The following is a 19,478-nucleotide window of genomic DNA, read 5'->3' as shown; positions in this document are numbered from 1 at the left end:
TAAATAGCGGATGGATTTTAATTATAAACAAGCCAATCGATTTGAAATTTTCTACGAATCTGCTAAAATGAACACTTTATCAATTTTCAATAGGTCACTATTGAAAATTACACAAATGTTCAACTGTAGCAATGGTGATCAAAATTATCACCGATTGCCTGCAAAAAGGGCGTGGTGTCCGGTTGGTCGTCATTAGCAAAAGCAGCAGTGAACATTGTTCTCCAGTACACAACGAAAGGCTACCCGCAAACAGCGAACAGCAGCTCACAGGAGCGTCCATTCACCGTGTTGAACACCCTAATAGCTCAGCATTACTCAACCATCACGACAAAACGGTTCTTTTCAGGACCAGCATAAATTATTGTTGTTTAAGAGTTAATTTTCATTGAACGTTCGCTCACCTTGCTGCCAGTCACATCACTCCCAAAGCTCTTTGATAATGTACCCATCAACCAAAAGTTTGTGGGTAAATGCGTAACAGTATTGAAGTGGTATATACACATTCTCGCAATGACCGAATACCACATGACCTTGTCAATTAACCATAAACACTTCGAATTAAGGTAAGGTTTTCTCCAGGACGCAAGAAAAAAGCAAACACATCTCGAATTTATATGATTGATCGCGAATATCTCGCGATTGTAGACCCTTCAATCAATTTTCGTTTTTTTAGATAACTAATGAATAAACTAAAAATTCCATGCGTTTTGTGCACGAAAATGCGTACTAATTATGTCATCAGAAAACGAGGTGTTTCCGTGATGGCAAATGGTGGTTTCCCTAGCATAGTCGCCGAATATTGATACCGAGCACGTAATCCTACGTCAAATCTTCGGTCGCGTCTTAGATACAACCTCTTACTATTTGTTGCTCACCTTTAGGTAATATACGTATTACTCAACCTTTTAGTTAAAATAAACCATCTTAACACATTGATTTTTACCCAATGGGATACTTTAATGGTTTTACTTAATTTTGGGTTGTTTAAACTCAAGCTTTGGGTAATTTTCATTTTCTGTGTACGTTGATCCAACCGAGGGGGGCGACACATCTAAATCTCAATTCTAGATGCTTAAAAAATCTCACACTAGCGAATCAATCTTCGAAAAATCATCTTTAATTTCTCGCATCTACTTGCATCGTGCTTGATCTTTTTGCAGGAAATCTTCAAAATCGACATAAATCTTCCTTCTATCTACTCAGCGTGCGTGCAGCTAGCCACAGCAAAACACAATCTTTTCTGCATCGTAGATAGAGTCGTCCCCCTCGGATCCAACCAGGTATTACTAAAGTCCTATACAGTAAAAGTATGGACGTCAGTCAAAAGTTGTTCGAATCGAACCGTCAAAATGCATGGAACAGCTTTTTTCAGTGTTGTGGTGACAGTCGTCCATACTTTAGCTAAAGGGCTTTAGGTACTACCAACCGCTTTCGAAAGGACCATAAAAACCATAAAATAAACCTATGAAAATTCAAACATTTCGAGAGAAAGGAAACTTGATACATAAGAAGAGATTCAACAAACCACGTGTAGAAGCATCGAATTATGATGTACCTAATAAAATTGCTGACCACGAGCTGTTTAGTGTCGAGTATAACATCTACATCCCTTCGCGACATCTGAGTCTGAGTGGGTCGGGTGACTTTCGCAGGTTCAGTTCTCCCAAACTTTATTAAACTTGATGGTCCTTTTTCCGGTGTGATTGTTTGTACAGAGGGATATTGCGGCCACAAAACTCGTTGTGACAATTGTGAAACCATGAAGAGGATTCTTGTAACAAAAAAGTGTACTTACTGTGGTGAGAATCCTCACCCCTTGCAGGAGTGCGCAATGTAAAAACAGCGCTCAGTAGTCATATGCACAAATTGTGAAGGCTACATCAGCCGTCCAAGATTATAACCAATTTTCGATTTTGTCATTTGAAGAATCGGACTCTGACTCATCTGATGAGGGTGACTCTACGGTGGTACACGCACCTTCGAAAACGAACGGATCCTCAAAACGAAAATGCTTTTCCCTGACAGTGCGCACTAGAAAACTAGTCACAAAATTCCCGGGGAATGGGGATGAAAGCATAAAACCGAAGGCTCCTACTACTCCCTGGCTGCAGTAAGGATTTTCTCCGCTACCAAACAAAGATAAGAAACATAAAAAAGCTGCGCCTCAAACTTCTGTAAAGAAATCCAAGTCCTAACGAGAATTGCTATCTTTTTCGGACATTGTGGAATTCATATTAAACATGTTCAACATACAAGACCCTCTTAGAAGCTTAGTTTCTGCCTTGCTTCCAACATTAGAAGCATATCTTGGTCCCTCCTTGCATCAATCATATCTTTCGATGGATAATTCATCGAATGAGGTCGAAGATGTGATCACTGTGCTACAGTGGAACTGCCGTATTCTAGTTCCTAAACAAGACTTGTTCAAATTTTTACTTCACAATTCCGATTGTGATATATTTGCTCTCTGTGAAACATGGCTTTCTTCCGATAAAGAACTCAACTTCTACAATTTTTGATTTTATACGCCTGGATAGATGCGATTCTTATGGACTGTGTACTATTAAAGATCAAAAAGTGCAACCCTTTCTACAAAATTTCCCTTCCAGTTCTTTCAGGTGTCGAAATCTTCACTTGCCGAATAAATATGAAGAACAAAGGTCTTTGCATAGTTTTAGTATACGTTCCACAAAGCACTTCCAGTAGCCGTAGTCAACTCTGGAATGGATAATGACGCCGCCAGAGAGCGACTTTCGAATACGCTCAAGGCCCAAGAAAGACAACCCTATGTTCCTATCAGAGACGTGTTGGAAACCCGCGATATCTGCAGTCGATTTATGTGTTTCTGTAGATGGCTAGTATAAGAATTTAATTCCTTTGCCTCTTGTGTCTCCTTATTAGTTTTTGTTTGTCTTGTCCCTCCCTTGTGTATCATCGTCGCCCACTGGTTGCCACACTCGGTCGAACTTCAGACGCAATTGAATCTAGTACCGCACTACCGTTCATATACTGGCGACAACGACCACACGGTTTCAAATTATGAACGATTATATCATAATCTCAATTTATGTTTTCAGTTTGTTTTTATTCTCTGCTCGGGATTGAAGTTTCTGGTGCGTAAAATACAGCTAAAAAATCATGGCTACTGGGGATTTTTTTTACTATCGGTCTGGTTATCACCATTAATTTAATGAAATTTTGCCCACAAGTGGAGATTATCATTATGACATGCTATGTGTCGATTTATAGATAGCTGTAACCTAAGGTGGTTAATTCGAGTATAGGTAAAATTAGTAAGATTTTTTTACCTGATTGTTTATGATGCCTAACTTTACCGTGATATTGTTGTTGGCGCTCTTGATGACGCCGCCCTCTATAGGCCTGACGATGAGTCCTATGAAAATCCCAGCATGGCGTTCATTCCCTCATCAGGGAATCTCTCGAATTTCGTTGGGTAAAGGTCATTGCTGCTGCTATCGTATGATATTGTTCCATCGCTCGCTTCGTACACAGATTCAACAATTGTAGTGGCGTTGTAAGTGGCGTTTTGAAAATGTTTTCTGTTATTTGCCACCCTAATAAAAATTGTATGGTTAATTTGCTTAACGACGTGTTCTGGGTATCATCCAAACCATTTGTGGAATAGTTCAATGATTTGGGTTATCGTTCGTCTATGGTTATTTTTTATTAGGGCAGCTCTTTCCAGAAATTCAAGGAATGGTCCGATCTCTTCATATCCTGTTGCACACTGGTTTTCCAGGTGTAATACGGCGACCAAGTTTTTTTTCTTCCCTGTGATTTATTATCGTTGTCTTCTTCAAAACTTCATCGTCTTGATCTAAAGAAAAGAAAATCGCCAATCGATCAAGCCCAATTCAAAGATAGTACCTGTGTGATGTCGCATTCGAAAAGTGTTGAACCAAATGAATAATAATTAGACTCAATTATTTAGAAAAAAAAAACAATTCATTGTTAAAATCATAATTCTAAACTACACAATTATTTAATTTTGGTTTGTAGTTAAATTTCAACAAACTTTTGGTCCGCTACATTACACTTTTCAAAATGTAAAGATACAGATAAGCCCTGGGACCTGGTTTGAGTTAAGCAATCCTGAAGGTTATTTCAATGCCCAGGGATCAATCTCTTAAATAATCAATATTAATTTCATTTGATGTTTGGCTGAAATACGATCTTCAGCAAAGTTGTAACTGAGAAAATTTACCATAAAAAATACTATCGAACTATCTTTCAGAGCAATATGGAAAAAGGCTAGAAGTAAATGAACAAAAAGTTTTATTTTTCCATAGTAACTTCCATATAATGTTCAAATGGTTTGTGCCAAGTAAGTTTCTTTACAAATAAGATCTAATTTTGGGAAGCTAATCAGAACCTCATCGTTTCAAAACCGTTTGAGCATGTGGAGCGAAAATTTATCCATGTTTTCATAATAATGGATGAATACAACAAGTTTGTTCTGAAAAAGTTTGGAAAGTCCGTCAAATTGGTTGAAGCAATTATACGAAGCAAACTTAAAACGCGATTTTGTCGGCTTGCTCATTTACGCTATAATACGAACAAAGGAAGAGCGACAGATACTTGAAACTCGAATATTGAAATACTGAACAGTGTTTCTGTTCATGATATTGATGGTCTAACGCAAACAAAATGTGTACTGTTATTGCACATGTAGGGTCATAAGTCAATGATCACTGTTTGAATGTTTCTTATACATTGGATATACATATTTTTGGACAATTTGTAATATGTTTTGTAATTGACGCAGCGCAGTTAGCTATATTTTGTACAATTGTTACAAACTTTTGCGTAGAAGCTCCTAACCCTAAGTGATGTGTGTTTATACGAACCTTTGCTCTGATATCAATCGGTTACTCCAATTAGGGGGATTCACATGAACATGTGCTACCTACTAGTTGATACACGGTGTCTCCGAAAGAAAACCTTATTTAAAAAAAATCAGGATCGTTGAAACACAACGCAGCAAACGAAAGGTTAGACTCGCCCGTTCGTTAATAAAATGTGTATGGTTATTTTCCTTAACGTTTCCAGGGTATCATCCAAAAAATTTGTGGAACTTTCAATCATTAGGATTATCGTTTGGCTGTGGTATGAGGCTATTATCGGAATGTTCTATCGGGGGGTCTAGAACAAATTTTGATTTTTTTTTTCATATTTTCTAGTGTAAATTACGACCAAAAATTAATGTATAAGCCGATTTAAGCGCAAAAACTGTATGGAAAAATGACCATCGATAAAACATTTTGAAACTAGTTTAAGAGGCTCCTTTTCGTTTTTGATTTGAGTGTTTCAGCGATACTGATAAGTTTTATATTAATGTTGTTCTGCCAGAGACACTGTGTGATAAATCATAACAGAAAGAAATCAAAATCAAAGCAACAGAAAATTTGTTTAATAACATAAGCGAACACAATGTTATTAGGAACGCAACATAAAAACAACGGAAACAAGGTAAATATGGGAATTATACTGGTAGATGGCGCCACTACAGAGTTGTTATTGCTGCTAGTTATGCTACTCACGTCATAAACCGGTTTGAAATGTCGGAACTCGGGTCGTGGTGAGATATTACTGAACTTGCGCAGAGGTGTAGCGAGCCCGTGAATCCGACGTTCCTCTTCATTCTGGTGGGCATATTTGGTATGTGGAGGGTATTTTGTTGTTCGAATTTGCATGGCGTGATAACATAGAGGCATTGATTTTTGTTTATGAGTGAACGGGTTTCACGTGATATTGCAATATTTGCGTTTTTTTTTTGGTGGTACGTAGGCGTAGAAATAAGAAAATATTCACTATTAATGAACTTGGTCTTGAGCTAATTTTTTTTCTACTTCGACAAACTGTGAAAACATGCAAAAACGCAATATCTGGTACTTTTTGGTTCATTGAAACAACTCATGCATAGAGAAAATTGACTTGAAAAGCATGACTTACCAGCTCTGCTGTTGACTGAGGCCTCAACGGAAGACTGCGATGTTCTGGAGTGTGAATCTCATAGTCACTCCGATGTGTCGACAGTTTTCCCTCCATTTCGTTAGGTCCAACAATGCTGAGATCGGAAGCAAACCTTTTCTTAGCTATCATAGTCGACAGATCGGTAGCCTTCAGGCTGGAGCTTCGTGAGGCATGCAGATCTTCATCGGCGGAAAAGAATGCCTCCGAAGGGTTCTCCGATGTCAGGGAAACCGTTCGTTGCACATCTCTTATGATGACATCCTCCGCTACCTTGGGGCTGAGCGAGTGCTCCGAATCTGATTCCAGTGGGTGCGGCTGGGGTGCTGAATGGGACAATTCTGTAGGTTCCTCCAGCACACTAGCTGTGTCATCACCCTGGAAATACTCCATCGTGAGACGCGAATCGGATGCGCTGGTTTTTGGGGCCTGCACTTTAATTGCCTTTGGCGTGAGAAGTCGCGATTCGGAGTCCTGTCTCGTGGAGTTGGATATCTTGGAGCTGTTGAATTTTGGACTGGACTCGAGCAGGCGATAGTACGGCACATCGTGGGAAATGGTATTTTGCCTGTAAATAGTTATACACACGAGTTTAAGAATGAAAATAATTTCTTTTGTCTCATTTCAAAAAAGCTTTTTTTCAACATTCAAAGTGTTTTTTATGTTACTTCATACGCGAAGTTAGCGATTTTCAGAGTTGGTTGGAAATGCTAACATGAAGCTTTAGTGCGATGATTTATTAATGAGCAAAAGGAGGACGCACATCTTTTGCCTGTAGTCTTGAAGACATACTTCAAGTCCCCGCGTACATCGTACGGGTTAGGCAAAAGATGTGCGTTTGACTTTATACTGTCGCATTAATGGGCCTTCGCTCATTTTCAACTTCTATTCAATTTTCATACTGCCGTACTCTAACGGAACTATCCACCTACCCTCTTCTAAAGATCATTGTCTAGCTTTTTTTTCAAGTCAAACGGGATTATCAGCAGTGATGGATTGCTTCTCACAGGATGTGTTCCGTCCGTTCCCAGAAGGACTGAAGTGAGGTAGCACCCAATCCTATTTCTACGGCAACACTACGAACAGCGACGCTCAATACTATCGAATCCCTACCGTGCGAGGGAGAACAGTACAAAACGAGATCAGTATTAATTCAACCTTCAAAGTGTGTACACTAGAGCAAAGAGCAATAAATGTAGTTAAGTTAGTGTAGCAAACGTGTTCTTTCCATCGAACCGATCATCCGAAATTACAGTCCACCACCGAAGATCCGTCCATCCAAGGGAATCGTCAAGGGCACTTCCAGTGTCATCCCAAGATCGTTTTCCACGGCGATTCCCTCCCGCATGTGTTATGGTTCATTGCATCGGAACATAATTTTGGTCCTTCGAGCCGGAGCGGAATGCAGCGAAGGTTTAGCTGCCCACGAAGAGGATCGGTACCCAGTCCACGAGAGGTTTCCTGCCAGGAGAAAAGCCTAATCATCCCGAGCGAACACATCGTTGCTACACGAAACGAAACGAAAACGAGTTTCTTGCTGCTGGTGCTGTGTACACACATTCGTATGCGCCGCGTAGTGAGCGGTCCGCAATCGTCCGCCATCGCAAAAGACAAAAAGTGAACGCCATTTTGCTAACTCCGAACGAATCGAAAACAAGTGTGTGCGTGTACAAGGTCATGTACAGTTGCGTCGTGTGTGCAACGTTGCCGAACTCATACCGAAACATTTAGTCTCGTCGCGTGTGCTACGTTGCCAGATCCGTGTCGAAACGATCAGTGCGTCGCGTGTGTTAGAAAAAGGACAACTGAAAAATAAGAACAAAAGTGAAAAAGTGACCTTGAAGACAAACCAAAAAATGCCGGTAGAACATTCACCGTTGAAACAAGTGCAGCAAGAGGAGCAAGTACAACAATTGGATCAAGCGGAACAATCAGAAGACGTTCCAATTGTGCAACATATGGAGTTGCCGGGTCCGCCTACCGGGCACCTTTCAAGATCCAATTCATCAGGTTCATTTCACGGATTCAATTGGGAGGAGGCTATGGATTCTGAAACGATGCGGAGATTGAAGGGTCTGTTCCGGCAGAGAGGACAAATCGAGCAGAAGCTAGTGCGAATCCAGTTAACCTTGAGAGACCAGAAAAGTATGAGGTTGGCCCAGCTGCAGTGCACCAAGGAAAAACTCGTAGCCATCTACACCGAGTTTAGCCACTTCCATAGCGAGATCATGGCCTTGATTCCTGACGAAGCATCGGATGAGCAGGATGACATTTACTGCTCCTTCGAGAATCGTCACAGTGAGTTGTCAAATCGCGTTCAGGAAAGAGCAGAGTGCAATTTCTTTAACTGAAAATTAGATAATGCATGCGTGAACATGTAAGTATAATTGATGAAATCATTCAACACCTTTTCCATAGTCTTTAACAAAATTGATGAAAGACTTATGGGCCTGAATGTTTTATCACGCATCCCATTTTTTGGTATGAATATAACTCTTACCAATTTCCATGAAGGATTGGATTGTTATAGTCATTTTAACACTCTTGGGTAGTTCGTGACATATCCGGGGATGAGATGGACACAGTATTATGGTTCCCGCTTAACTCTCAAGCCCTCAACGTCTGATGCTGAAAAATGTTAAAACTGTCATAAACCGTAATGTCTGAACAGATTTTCTACCTATCCATAAAAAAAAAACGTTTTACTCCACAAGTTTTGATGAGTGCTGATGAATTTGCTCAGAAGTGGCTGAAAATCACCTTAATAAAAAGTAAATAAAAAACAAGTTTTGATGAGTAAAAATCTTTTAATTCTGAAAAAAAATTGATTGAAACGGGGTGGTTTTTGACGTTGAGGGTTTCAGAGTTAATACAAATTAGAAAAATGTCTTCATACAGGCTTTAACTTTACTGAATATCCCCCTTTTAAATCCCTTCCAAGAGCGTAACCATTAGATTGATGTTAAATTTGAAAATTTCTATCCACAGTGCTCAAACGGTTCGAAATCGGGTCCTGATTTTAACTTTATATAACTACTATAGGAAAACCAAACTTTATGTTCATTTTCTTCTAGCCTCAGCCTGTTTCAGACAAACCTCTTTAAATAAATTTTCCTTTAAAACATCGTCACGGAACTCACTAAAGACATCTCGCGAGCTATTCCCGGAAACAGTTGGCTTCCCAAGTCTCAAACAATCTTGTATACAAGTTCGATAGAATTTATGGAAACATCAAAGTGATCTGACGCCAGCTAAACTACTAAAATTAAGTTGAACGTTAAATGCGTGTAGGACGATTGAGGAGAAAATGTTACGTCTGTTTGTCTGTGGTTACAACATGATCAAGCATCAGTTTTGAGGGCAACTCTATATTCTGTAGTGTGACATAGTAGTCATGATTTGTTTGCTCTATTCTACACCAGAAACACCAATGTTGCCTGCTGAACAGTTCATTGAGCAAAGAAATGAACTAGCCTACTGCTAAAAATCTCTATAACATAACACAGTTCGTTAGTACCGAATAGGATAGGTTCAGATAATGGTGTCAATCACATCACAACAGAACCGTAACCCTTATCCATTGCGTTAATAGAAAATGTTACAAAACTCAACAGATTGGTAGTTCTTGAACGTCCTTTAACAAAATCATGCTGTTTACCGGTAATTAATGCTTAACTTGTTATTCTTATTGCTCAGCGCACACCCTGGCCGACTACCTGAGCAAAGTCGGTTAACAAAATGAAAGCAAATCGATATTAAAGTTTGCAGCTCCTATCATAATGAAAACTCATTTTGATTTCAACTGTCGCGACATAAGTCTGATATCATATTGTGCTTTCATTGCGCAGTCAAAACTTTTTAAATTAAAGCAACTTAACTTGAAGTTCTGCTGTTAACGCCTTGTTTAAAATTTAATTTAAGTTCATCTGTTGTTGAACTAATGATTATTGTTTATTTGTTTTGTTTAAATCGTTTTAGGTCATTCGTGACTTGCCCGGGGTGAGATTTGACTCTTTCAGCCTTTCAGTCATTCAGCGTGAGAAGCATGGATGCTAACCATTTACGACAGGCCCGTATTCGGTAAAACATGTAGAATGCAAAATGAGTAATCAAATTGATTTCATTAAAAGCAGGATTAGTTTTCCGTTTGATTCAACAGTGTAAAAGTTTGCTCTCATTTTTGCTGTGTTAACTGTTAAGTCAACCAAAATGAGATCAACTGGAGTATTTAAATAAGTTACAACATAACAGCAAATTTTGATTTCAATTTGATATCCAGCTTTGCTCGGGTATCGCCCGCCCATCTGCACTTAAGCTAGGTATGAACCTACGGAAATTTTGGTCGTGACCTATGCTAGACCGTATAGCATAACGACTAGCTTTAGATTTGTTGGGGATAGTAAGAGAATAAAAGAATAGAGAAGAGCGGCAGAGTACTTGTTGTTTTTCTGAAAAGAGAGGAACAAAAACAGCACGCCGACTTGTTGTGCTGCATGAGCCATGTTCGCTTTCATTCCCACTCCTGCGGGTTACGTCCCTCTTCACGTGCTCACTCACTCAAGTATCCTGGGAACCTCCAGAGGTGCAGAGGGCCAACATGAGAAACCTCCATTCTGAGCGGTTGCTAGACTGGGCCCAGGTCAAATTCCTATTGGCTTGCTTGATTTCCTTGTTGGGGTTTTGCTGCCATAAGCCCCTGTGCCTTTGCTGTGACGTACTGATAAATTTGATTCACATGCTTCACACGCTTGCCTGCAGTGATATTGTCGGTTGCATATTATTTTTATTTTTATATTGTTTTTCGGCTGCCAGTACGCTGCCAGCAACAATTTCCATTGGGGATCATTTGATACGTTTGGGTTTCCTGCACATACGATTTTTCCTAGATACAAGCTTTGTCCAGTATACATTGGCTGTCTCCAACCGGCATCATCCTTTCTGTCTGCTTCCTCTTGCCGGTGCAAGTTTAATTCTTCTTTTCTTGTTCAATTTTTTCGGTGCTTTCCTCCTATTGAACACTTCTGGTCGTGTTCCCTTTTGTCCTCAGGCTAGTTAGTTAATATTAGTACATGATAGGAAGATTTTTTTTTTGAATTATAGTCACTTTAACGCTCTTGGGTCATTCGTGACTTGTCCGGGGGTGAGATTTGAACTCGTGACTTTGGCGTGAGAGGTATGAATGCTAACCACTACGCCGGGGTCGCCCCCTGATAGGAAGAAAGAAATAGAACAAGTTAAGTGTGAGCCGCATGCATTGGTTACTTATGTGGGTCATGGTGTTGTGTTCCCTATTTATTTGCCTCTATTTCGCTCTCAGATCGCAACGTTTAACTCACCCCCTTCCCTCACACTATTATGATCGGAAAAGAGAACTCATATTCAGTAATCTCTCGTGAACTGCGATGCAGAAGATATTAATAGCAAACTAATCTGGAACTGGTCTAAGACATATAACCCAGTGAGTATTGATACATCACAATGTTGTGATGGAGCACGGACGTGAGATTTACTAGAGTATTAAATGCAAAATGCAAATTCAAAATAAAACTTGACCAAACATCGTCAATCCCCTTATTCTTGGGCAGGGCCTGACGATGTGAATCTGATTTTGATCAGTGAACGGGCCCCATTTGGTACATTTTCTCACTATGAACCTGTCATTTCTAGCCTATCTGAACTATTTAATAAATGGAAACCACAACATGGGTTACGCTCATCCTAAGCGGACCTTCCGCATCCTATCTCTGTCTTATCTCAAATGCCAATGGTTTGAATGTATCAATATATACATTGGAAATGAAGTTCAATCAAACAAACCCATACCCCACTCACTTGGCCAGGCTTCAGAATCGTCCAGTGGGCAGTGCGCTCTACACTCCAAGTTCCCTTTCTTTCAAATTTACCCCAAATTTTATATTTTACCCCTTTGAGTGTTGATTAATCACAATGATACATTGTGACAGAGCACGGACTTGAGGTTACTAGAATATTAAATAACCTAGGTCCTATTTAGGATTATATCTGAAATATCCTAATTTGGTCAACGCCCACAAACAAAACCATGCTGTTTGCCGGTAATTAATGCTCTTGTGCGAAAACATTTTGATGTATTATAGATTCAAATAGTTGCCTTCGTCATCTACAGTTACAGAGTTGGAGTTCCAACTGAGCAATCCACACTGCTTGGGGTTCCGACACCCATGATGTGAAGAATGCATTCAATAGCGCCAGCTGGGAGGCCATCGCCAAGGCGCTCTATAGAATGAAGGTTTCAGACTACCTCTACAGGATTCTAAGTGGTTACTTCCAGAACCGGGTCCTGGTCTACGAGACAGACACGGGACAGAAGTCGCTTAGGATCACGGCGGAAGTTCCATAAGACTCCATTCTAGGTCCCACGCTGTGGAACGGAATGTACAATGGCGTGCTGACGCTCAAGCTGCCCAAAAGAGTTGAGGTCGTTGGCTTTGCGGACGATGTTGTCTTGACGGTAACAGGTGAGACCCTGGAAGAAGTGGAAATGCTGGCGGCCGAGGCGATAGATACGATTGGTAATTGAATGCAAGGAGCGAAGCTGCAGATAGCCCACCACAAAACAGAAGTGATGTTGGTCAGTAACTGTAAAGCAGTACAGCGGGTAGAAATCACCGTTCGAGAGCACGCCATTGTTTCGAAGCGCGTGCTGAAGTATCTGGGAGTGATGATCGATAACCGGCTAAACATTAACAGTCACATCGAATATGCATGCGAGAAGGCGGCGAATTCCAATATCAATCTGAGTAAGAAATTAACCAGTAATAGACCCCCATACGGTAGGAGCAAATACACAACTTAACAGCAGCAGTGACAATGTCGCACATTTCCAGGGTCAGTTGTTTATAAACAGTTGCTACCGCGTCGTCAGCGATGCGCGCTGGCTTAACTAGGTGCTTCGAGAAAGGTCAAAGTAAACATTGGTGAGTAAGCATCCTACATAGCCGTTCCTACCGCGAGGAGCATTAATTCTTGTTAAGACACCGACTTTCCAAGAGAAAAACTATCTGTCTCGCTTTATATGTACATACTGGAGAAAAACTATTGTGTAGAGTTTAAGTAACAAATTCATGTATAAAAGGTTTCGAATAATAAAGAATCGGGGCAGTTGTTCTGATGAGTTTATTATCCGAGGTTTGCTAGGTGCGGACGAGCACAGTTCCAACCTCAGGATAACTGATTCATCAAAGAGCTTTTTCCATACAGTAGAAATGGAATTGCACTGTCTTTCATTTTACGGAGAAAGAAAGACCACGCGAGTTGTTGCTCTACGTTGGGCACTTCAACACGGGAGTGAAACATGGATGCGCAACGGAGTATGGGCGCTTCATCTGGTGACAGCGGAAACTAAACCGCTATTTTCAAGTGTTGGAACGCCAAAATTTCGACTGGCTAAAATCAGTAAGTGTTAAAAAACCAAAAAGTGACTTTGATTAAATTACAAAAAAAGGAAAAAGTGAACTAGTGATTAATAAAGAGTACAGCACGTTGGTGCACATCTGGTCAACTATAAAGATATGGGGACTTCATCTGGGAACTTCATCGCAGACTCAACAAGGAATAACCCTGATCCTGCTCCTGATAGTGTGAGTACACAGTTAAAAAAAATGTGTAAAGTTCTGATACATTACCGTATTATAAATATTTTACGCGTACAATATTATAAACAGTATACATTTCATCTTTGTAAGCAACATTTCTTGCAAGATGCTTAATGCTTAATCAACCACTTTAAGGAACGTTAAATTAATTTAAACAAATTTAAAAGGCCAACAGGCAAATTTGATTAACAAAGCACAAAACATGAAAAAAAAATTTCTTGAATTTACGCTGAAAACGTTTTTGATCCACCTAAATTCGCGAAGAGCCAAGATAATAGCAATATCCATAATTTAATAAGGGACTGAGAAACAGTCGCATTTTTTCTCGTTTGCTTCGAAAAACAAACAAAAAAATGGCAGAGTTCCCAACTGAAAGAGCTATTCAATGCATTCCAGAGTTCAGAGGCGCGGCCTCAGAATTACGATCGTTTTTATACCAGTGCGATTTCTTCGCTAAGAAATTGCCAGTAGAAGAATCGCATGAACCTTTAATTCAGGTAATTTTGATGAAATTGAAAGATCCGGCATCAGGGTATTTCAAACGCATTTATGCGGAAACATGGCCCGAAGTGAGAATTAATCTCGAAAGAGAATTTGGGACAAATGTTAAACTGGAAGAAATTTTTCAGAAAATCGAAACTTTGGAGCAAGGACCAAACGAATCCTTTCAAGATTACAAAGATAGGGCATTAACATTAAAAGAACACGTGGATGAATATGAAGAAAATAATGCCAAAGGCAGAGAGTCATATGCACTACGGAATTTGAGGATACATTTTTTGGGAGGTTTGAAAAATAGGAACTTGAAAAATATGGCAAAATCACAGAAAAATAACACCTTCAATGAACTAGTCAAATGTTTACAGGAAGAGTGTATCTATGAAAAACAAATTGAGGATATCGAAAAAAGACTTCAGTGTATTCACATCGCTGAAAAATCAAAATCACAAAGGAACCGAAATAATTGGGATAATCATGTTAATCAACCCAAATATTTTAACCGGTACCAACGAAAACATCAACAAAACAATTCGTTTGATAGAAAATTCAGACCTCATAGAGATTTTCCGAATAATTTCGTTAGGTCTAATCAAAGGCCGTTCAATGGAAATAAAAATGGTTACAGGGGCACGAGTTACGAATACCAAGAAAATAATAATTTTAGCAGAAATATGAATAACAATAATTCACCGAATAGGTCAGACAATTACAACAGGAATGATAACGGAAACTACAACATAAATTACCAAGGTGAATACAGCAATAGATACAATGACGAAAACCGCAGAGAGAATTTCAGTATCAGAGATAATTTCAACACAAGACATAAAAAACTAAAATTCCGGAATCATGGAAAGACACATGTTACAGATTCCCAATGTTTTCACGCTGGGATAAAATTTGACCCAATCATTACAACAAAGCATAAATATCCAATGTTCGGTGGAAATAACGGAGATTTCTACTGGTATATGTCAACAGCAGAAAACCCGGAGTTCTTTTGCAGATACTATTTTAACACAAATAAAACCGAAAATTTTATGCACAAAAGTATAGCATTGAAAGTGGGAGCAAAACTGATAAACCCACTTAGTGTGGCATATACAGAGATAGACGGAGAAGAAGAAGAATCATTTGGAGACATTTGGGTCAATTTAAAAATAGGCAGAAGTAACATACCAATAAAATTTAACTTAGTTCATAATTTAGCTGTACCAGCCACGATAGGCACAGCATTCGCAAGAGATCATATCGAAAGTATAGGTGGGAGCTTCAGATTTGCAATCTTCAAAAGCTTCTCTCATCCTATAAATAAAAAATATATTGATTATATACATAGAGAAAGTAGTGTGAAAGACATTAAACGATATGTGGAAATTGAACCATACGTTTTTAAAAAGGACATGGTAGGAATCACAGCGGATGAAAATATAATTGAGAGAAATAAGGAGCTCTCAAGTAAAAAAAGTCATGAAATAGAATTTAATTTTCATGCAATAATGGGGAAACAAAATAAAAATAAGCAATATAATAACAGCGAATCACCCCTTTATAATATAATATCAAATAAAATAGCACTTAAAAAAATCTATTCTAGAGATAACTTATTTTTTGTCGAGATACCTACATCTAATAACCCCGCATATAGGCTGAGATGTTTACTCGATACAGGTTCATCAGTAAATCTGCTCAGATATGAAGCAGTCAAATCGCTAAGAATAGACCAAGTAAATACAAATGATACTATAACAATAGCGGGAATTGGTGGAAATACAAAAACAATGGGATCAGTTAATATAGGTTTAATCATAGGAAACATAGTATTCCCAGCAAAATTTCATTTAATGACACATTTATTAGTACCATGTATACTCGGAGGAGAGTTCCTTCAAAAACATGTAGCACAAATTGGAAGAAATTTTGAATATGCTATTTTCGAGCTTGACACTTGCAAGAAAAACTATAATGAAGAAGACTGTAAAGATTTTACACAAGTCCATACATTCAATGGAATGGAAATAGATGACCCGTCGGAAAATAATTTTTATCATGAAGAATATAATGAAGAAGGAAGTGAATATGACGACAGAGAAATGTTGGACTTAAATGCTGACATAGACTACGATATTGTCAAATACAAAAATATTAAAATGCTTCAAGGACACGAACGATATAATAAAATCTTCGAACAGATCGAACTTGATCATTTATCACGAAGCGCTTTAGAATCAATTGAATCAATTTTAAGCCATTTTAGTGATGTGTTTTTTCTTGAGGGTGGTAAACTGACCCACACAGATGCGGCAGTGCACGAAATAGAAACTTCAACGAACGTACCCATTAATAAACGGCAATACAGATTCCCAGAAGCAACAAAAAAGCAAATTAATGAAGAAATCGAAGAAATGTATAGGCAAGGTATCATCAGACCAAGTAAAAGCCCATGGAATGCACCAGTCTTGTGTATACCAAAAAGGGACTTGGATGCAGCTGGAAATAAGAAATATCGAATTGTAGTGGACTTTAGGGCTTTAAATTTGATAACTAAGCCTTTTGTATATCCAATTCCACTCATCAATGAAATCATGGATAATCTTGGAGATAGTGTATATTTTTCAACATTGGATTTAAAGTCGGGATTTTATCAAATCCCAATCGATCCAAAAGATGCCGCTAAAACAGCCTTCTCAACCCCAAAAGGACACTTTGAATTTACAAGAATGCCTATGGGATTAAGGAATAGCCCATCAACTTTTCAAAAATTAATGAATACGGTATTATACGAAATCGGAGATGTTCGAGCCGTTGTTTATCTGGATGATGTCATCATTTCAGGAAGAACAATCGAAGAACATAATGAAAACTTATATAAAGTGTTGCAAGGACTACGCAAACATAATTTAAAATTGGAACCGGTGAAATGCAAAATTTTGAAAACAGAAATCAAATATCTTGGTCATATAATAAATCAATATGGTATAAAACCAACCAAAGAAAATGTAGAAAGTATACAATTGATGAAAAGTCCATCTACAGTGAAAGATGTTCGGTCATTTTTAGGTACAATTAATTTTTATGGAAAATTCATTCCAAACATTGCAAAGTACAGGAAACCTTTGAACGATTTATTGAAGAAGAATGTTAAATTTGTATGGACGCGTGAATGTGAGGAAGCTTTCGAAATGCTTAAAACATGCCTCATATCTGAACCTTTGTTAGTAAGGCCTAATTATGAGGATACTTTTGTCATCACCACAGATGCTAGCAATTACGCGATAGGAGCGGTGTTATCTAATGAGAAAACTGTCGATAGACCGATCGCCTTTGCGAGCAGGGCATTAATAGGTACAGAAAGTAGATACCACACAATCGAGAAAGAATTATTAGCGATCGTTTGGGCGGTTGACTATTTTAGACATTTTATATTTGATCAAAAATTCATTGTTTACACAGATCACAGGCCTCTAATTTCAATTTGGCGGTTAAAGGAAACGTCACCCACATTAACAAGACTGCGACTTAAGCTGCAAGGTCTTAAATGTGATATACGCTACAAACAAGGGAAAGAGAACATTGTTGCAGACTTTTTGTCAAGGCTACCATGCACGAAGGAAAACAAAAACGTCAACCAGATTCAACCAACAAGTTATTGTCAGGGGCAAGCAAGGTTACAACGTTGTAAGGTTAAAAAAGGTAGCGTAGACATTAAGAATCAACAACATACGTCGGTAGAACAAGAGCAGGTAGTTGCAGTCGTTACGCGACAGCAGCAAAGAATGCAGAGGCAGACAACCCAAACAAAAATAAACAACAAGCCATCAAGCGATTTCACTGACCAGAATTTGAGAACTTACCAACCTCAAAGGGACTCAGTTTTTAATGAATTAGTTAACATGGATATAAGTGACAATGAAAACACCACAAAGAAAGATGATAACCACAATTTATACAATGATTTCAAAGCAAGCGTAGAGCAATCATTAGTAAACACAGATGAACTTATGATTTCAGGGCAATTAACTAATGACTCAGCAGATGCTACATTAGTTATATTAAATAGTAGATCAGCCTACAAGGAAATTTCAACTCTGTGTAATCTACCACATGGGTTGAAGGATTATGATAAAAATGGAATTATAAATATACCAAACGAAAAGATTACAGGATTGATTATCGAGGGGAAAAATAACTCTTTGCTCAATGGTAAAAGTTTCCTAAAGAAACTCAATAGGAGCTTTATGGAAGGTCCTGACTATCTAAAGCAAGCAAAACATGTCCATATATTATCATTTCGCAAAATAAAACAGTTTGAAGTATTACAAATGATACAATTCATATCATTGAAATTTGATAAGAAAATTTCTTTGTACAATGCAGACTCTGAACGTATTCAAATAGAGGGTGAAGAAATTGAGACAATTTTACGAGAATTTCATGACGCACCCCTAGGTGGACATGTAGGAGCAAAACGTATGCGAAAGAGAGTTGGATCTCTTTTTACATGGAAAAATATGAGACGAGACATTGAAGATTATGTAAGAAAATGCGATTCGTGTCAGAAAAACAAAATTTGCAAGTCTAACAAAATTCCAATGAAAATTACTACAACAGCTACAGAGCCGTTTGAAAAATTATTTATGGATATCGTTGTTTTACCCGAATCGGAATGGGGTAATAAATACGGATTAGTCGTTCAAGATGACTTAACCAGATATTTAAGTGTTGCATGTATGGAAAATCAGGAAGCACAAACAGTAGCAAAAACTTTTGTCGAAAATGTGATCTGTAAATTCGGGTGTCCAAAAGAAATAGTGACCGATCAAGGTGCGAACTTCATGAGTAACCTCATGAAAAACATATGTAAAATTTTGAAAATTAAAAAAATCAACACAAGTACATACCATCCACAGGCTAATTTAGTGGAACGTTCAAACAGAGAGTTAAAAACCTATTTAAGACAATTTGTTGGAGGGAATCAAAGAACATGGGACCAATTAATACCATACTTCAACTTTGAATACAATACAACAATTAACTCTTCAACAAACTACACCCCATTTGAATTATTGTATGGACGAAAGGCGAAAATTCCTACATCCATATATAAAAAAGGTAATTCCACAATGGACTATCATGATTACATTGGTGAAATGAAGAGTATTTTGAGCAACATTCATTATAACGCAAGAGAAAACTTGAAAATATCAAAAGAAAAGCGGAAGGTTCAATATGACAAAAATTCAAATCAATGGCAACCAATGTGGGGAGATTTAGTTTTAGTGCAATCAAACCCTATGGGGGTAGGACAAAAACTACAGAGTATGTGGCGTGGCCCATACACAGTAATGGAAA

General features: G+C 38.4%; 1 protein-coding gene across 16 annotated transcripts in view; it reads right to left on the bottom strand.

The window, feature by feature from the left end:
* The window catches only part of tweek (transmembrane protein KIAA1109 homolog tweek), a 76,190-nt gene that overhangs the window by 46,265 nt on the left and 10,447 nt on the right, over window positions 1-19,478 (bottom strand). For 14 of the 16 annotated variants that reach the window (XM_065222609.1, XM_065222612.1, XM_065222614.1 and 11 more), the window contains exons 5-6: window positions 5,974-6,559; window positions 5,562-5,663 (exon numbers count right to left, since the gene is read on the bottom strand). In XM_065222609.1, the coding sequence (XP_065078681.1) occupies window positions 5,562-5,663; window positions 5,974-6,559 (688 nt within the window). The remainder of the gene's footprint in view (window positions 1-5,561; window positions 5,664-5,973; window positions 6,560-19,478) is intronic. The other 2 variants (XM_065222605.1, XM_065222610.1) reach the window with 1 other exon arrangement.

Source organism: Ochlerotatus camptorhynchus, unplaced genomic scaffold (assembly GCF_037179485.1).
Source record: "Ochlerotatus camptorhynchus isolate MF236.1 unplaced genomic scaffold, CSIRO-AGI_Acam_v1.1 ptg000176l, whole genome shotgun sequence".
Taxonomy (NCBI): Eukaryota; Metazoa; Arthropoda; class Insecta; order Diptera; family Culicidae; genus Ochlerotatus; species Ochlerotatus camptorhynchus.
The sequence above is the reverse complement of the archived record's forward strand: the minus strand, read 5'-3'. Positions and strand labels throughout refer to the sequence as shown.